Source organism: Cibotium barometz, chromosome 37 (genome assembly GCF_041138505.1).
Source record: "Cibotium barometz isolate CiBa-2024 chromosome 37, ASM4113850v1, whole genome shotgun sequence".
Lineage (NCBI taxonomy): Eukaryota > Viridiplantae > Streptophyta > Polypodiopsida > Cyatheales > Cibotiaceae > Cibotium > Cibotium barometz.
The window spans coordinates 16,669,890-16,674,301 of NC_141082.1; the positions used below are offsets into that span (position 1 = coordinate 16,669,890).

A 4,412-nucleotide genomic window follows, 5' to 3' on the forward strand; every position below is an offset into this window, starting at 1 on the left:
TCTCCCACATAATACCCTCTTCTTCACTACAAAAGGGTGAGTTAAAATGTGAATGCACCTTAATACTATACATGCATAGTGCTCTTGATTATAACAACTATCTTCAAAGATTTTCTTTCAAACAAGAAAGAAAGATAAAATTATCATTACCTATGTGCCAATTCCTTAGCTTACCCATTAAGCTTTTCATGATATCATGTGCTTAACTAATTTTTTAATCACAAACTATCATCCTAACATGGCACCCTTATGTGCTTAACTAATTTTTTAATCACAACTAATTTTTTAATCACAAACTATCATCCTAACATGGCACCCTTATCCACACTAGTTGAACTCAATATCTCAACAAAGAGATATCATAAAGGACAACAAATTCTATAACTACAAACAAAAGTAGATAATCATATTCATTATAATAAGCTTGTTATGCTACTTTTGGTCAATAATGCCTAAGAAGAGAAATTTCATCTAAAGTTATCTTCTTTCTAAATCATCTCCAAACAACTCTCTTAAAAACTAGTTAGGTCCTCAATTTCTAACACACTTATGATTAGGGTTGAGTGATAAATAGATAATTAAGGCCTTAATTTTCACTACATAAACTTAAAGATAAGAATTTTACAACAATATGAAGTAAACTCTTCAAGTCATAGAAACCCCTTAATGACTATTTTTAAGATAAGAATTAAGTAAAATCCAAACTTTGTATTTCCCTACCATGTTTCTTAAGCTTGCCTCCTTAAGCTAACACTTTCCCTTCTTATCTACTTTAACTATGCATTATCCCCACTAATAAAGCAATATTAAAATGAAACTATAATAAGTAATAAAGCAATTATACACCCAAAAGTTTAGAACACCTAAGAGATTATCTTAGAACACCACCAACCAATAAATTTTTAATGTTAACAATTTAGAGCATTGCCAAGTACTTGAAGGACCTATAGAGATGGATAAAATGCTTAAATTTACAACCCATGGTCTAACATTTAAGGGTTACATCCCATAAGAGAAATACCACATCCTCATTTAGAACTCCAAATGATTGTTCCTTTCTAAACTAAACTAAAATTTATCACTTTTGGTTAACATTGACTACGCAATTTAATCCAAGATTCTTATTTCTTAATGACATTTCTAGGTTTTGATCCCATCAAACTATAAGAACCAAAACTACCATATAGATTATGCCAATGTCATGCATTGATGTGGGATGCTTGTTTGCTATGAGCTACGGTAAGGTTACCAGTGACAGAGAGACAAGGTAGAATACATCAACATAGCAAGGTAACAGACAACATAGCAAGGTGGAGATGGTGACGGAAAGGAAGAACCAGAAACATAATACCAGTTAGGCCTGATACAACCAAGCATCCGATACAACGAGCCGCGAGGATGTGAGTGGCTACGCCTATGCAGAGCAGAACTATCGCAAGGGAATGGTGGTGCTAAGGAAACACCGTAGGATTGGGAAGAGCCGCTTCTAACCACCGAAACCATAGAGGGTACGGCCCTGCCTCTTGAGGGCGTACACCACGTCCATGGCAGTGACTGTCTTGCGGCGAGCGTGCTCCGTGTAGGTGACGGCGTCTCTGATGACGTTCTCGAGGAAGATCTTGAGGACGCCCCTGGTCTCTTCGTAGATGAGGCCGCTGATGCGCTTCACGCCTCCCCTCCTGGCGAGCCTGCGGATGGCCGGCTTCGTGATGCCCTGGATGTTGTCCCGCAGCACCTTGCGGTGGCGCTTCGCCCCGCCCTTCCCAAGCCCCTTGCCGCCCTTCCCTCGCCCAGACATGGTTGCTGTGGACTTAAAGCTAAAAGAGTGGAGTGCAAAAGGCGAGCGAGGCTGCGATTGAGAAGAGAAGACAGAGTTGGCCGCTGGAATGCCTTCGCCCTTCATTTTATAGCTCCACCGATTCAAACTCAAAACTCCGAATTTTTCAACTTTCCCGCCCGACGTTTCTTAAAAAACTAGAAATGTGTTTGAAGGTGTCTTTCTTCGAGTCCATCCTTTTTTTTTTTTAAACAGCATAGAAAAAAACTGATTTGGAATCGAACTTGAAATTGGAGAAAACTAGTATTGCACCCTCGCACACATGACCCTCTCTCTCTCTCTCTTTCACACACACATGCACATGACCCTCTCTCTCTCTCTTTCACGTACACACGCTCTCAAATGTTGATTCTCTCTCTCTCTCTCTCTCACATGCACACACACATACACACCCTCCCTCTCTCTCTCTCTCTCTCTCTCTTTCACACACACATGCACACACTCTCTCTCTTCTTACACTCTCGCACACATAGAAGCGCTCTCTCTCTCTTTCTCACACACACACATGCGTATGCACACATATACATACACACTCTCTTTCTCTCTCACGTACACATACACATATGTAAATATATAGTATATACAATATTATGTTTTAGATACATAGATACATATACATATATACATGTATTTAAAAATATAAATACAAACTCGACATAATTTAATTAATTTTGATTAAATTTTAATGTACGGAGATGGGTGATAAGCTATGGTCACTTTTAAATATATAGATAGATATATCATATACTTGGAGGTAGGCGCTAAACCTGCAAATTTCAATTTGTGTGCGAAAGAGAGAGGCCTGTTTTTGCATTTATGTCATTCTATTTGAGGAAAATTTTTACAGTTTCAATTTTCTGCATGTTCGTTTTATTTTCTGTTCTTAGCTTAGTTTAGTTTTCTGCATCTTTAATTTTGTGCATTTTAGTTCTCTGTTAAACCTGTATTTTAGTTCTTTGTTAAACTTGCACCTGTAAAGAAACTAAAATCTGTACACACACACATGAAGATTGAACATTTCGAATTTGTTGTAAATCTCACAGCTACACATGCATTGAGTTCCCTGCACATGTATTGAATTCGCTGCTGTAAATCTCACATCTGCACACGCATTGAGTTCACTGCACATGCACTTCAAAAAAGAAAAAAAATTAAAAAAAAAAGAAGGCGGTTGTGCATGAACAGCGCACCGTGCAGATAGACCCACACACTGCACCATAAAGACCGCCACCGCACTGGTGGATAAGGGGGTGCCCAAAAAAAAAGTCTGGAAAAATTTTCATTTTTTGCCGCAAAAATTTGGAAAGTTATCTAACTTTTCGAGAGGAGTTAGAAAACACCCATCATCGAAATTTCGGTTCCGGAACCATTTTCCCATAGTGAGCTCAATATGGGAAACTGGTAAATTTTAGGCGATTTTTGATCCTGAAAAATACGCTATTTTTTTGGCCTAATGTGTTCGAGGGGGTTCAAAATGGGTTCTAGCAAAGTTTGAGCCAACTTGAATTTTTTTGGATTTTTTGAAAAAAAAATTAAAAATTAAGAAAAAACCTTAAAATTTGACCTTATGCACTTGCGGTCGGGGCGCCATATAGACACTACCATAGGGTCTAGGGCACCTTCTAGAGTACCTACGTAGGAAAGTGGGACCCAATCGATAGAAAATTTGGCAAATATTTGCTGAAACCTTTTCCGAATCCCAATCTGATACCCTTTCCAGGACAACTAGCTCATTGTCTATGGACAATCTAGGGCCGTCAAATAGTCATCCCTTAGCCCCAAATAGGACACCCACAAGATCTTTTAATCCATTTGAAGCCGACACCATGGGGTTACCACTCAATGTGAGACTTCAATATGTCTACACGAATGCTCAAGGAGCTGAGATCTTTAGGGATCCACAACAACGGTATCTCGTTAAGATCGCAGACTTTTTCTCAGAGCTTGATAGAGCACCTCTAGTCAATGACCAGGGTAGCATGTACATGGGTGGAGATGGTGTTCGCTACGAAGTCACCTATCATCCAGAGAATGTAGACAAATTAGAAGAGCTCTCTAAGAGTGAGTTTCTAGATTTATTAAAGCCTTCTGGAGCAAGGGAGTCTAGAAATGATTGGCTCATTGAGCCGAACATGCCTGGACCATCCAATGCCCAGTCCTCAAAGCCATCCATAGATGATTTACTTTGTGTAGATCTAAATTTGGAAAGGGACAGGAAAGGCAAGAGCAAAATGGATCAGGGGGCTGAGAACCAATGGGAGTTTGTACGACAAATTCTAGTGACAAAGGTCTTTCAGGATGACCCACTTCAAGAGGTCTATAAGGACTCTTTAGAAGGATATTATGCCACAACTAGATTGCCAGAGCTAGATCTTCCTCTAGCACTTGTGGTGGTAGTCGAGAAGCTTGAAGGACACAAGAACCGAATCATTGTAAATGGGCCAATGAATACCGTACCTTAGATTGGAAGGAGATTCGTGAGCTCACGTGGAGAGGACAACCATTATTCATGGAAGTGTTCTCAACTAATACAGCTAAACCAGGAGAGACAGCCTTTCTTGGAGAAACTGTTGCT

The 4,412-nt window shown here is 39.4% G+C and overlaps 1 protein-coding gene across 1 annotated transcript; it reads right to left on the bottom strand.

Moving 5' to 3' along the window:
- Nucleotides 1-1,148: 1,148 nt before the first annotated feature.
- LOC147617002 (histone H4) lies at nt 1,149-1,859 on the bottom strand. The gene has a single exon (XM_086776332.1). The coding sequence runs from the start codon at nt 1,796-1,798 to the stop codon at nt 1,487-1,489; it is 312 nt and encodes a 103-aa protein (XP_086632458.1). The 5' UTR covers nt 1,799-1,859; the 3' UTR covers nt 1,149-1,486.
- Nucleotides 1,860-4,412: the final 2,553 nt, after the last annotated feature.

Coding starts and splice junctions, on each gene's coding strand:
- LOC147617002 (XM_086776332.1), bottom strand. CDS start 1,798: ATGTCTGGGCGAGGGAAGGGCGGCAAGGGGCTTGGGAAGGGCGGGGCG.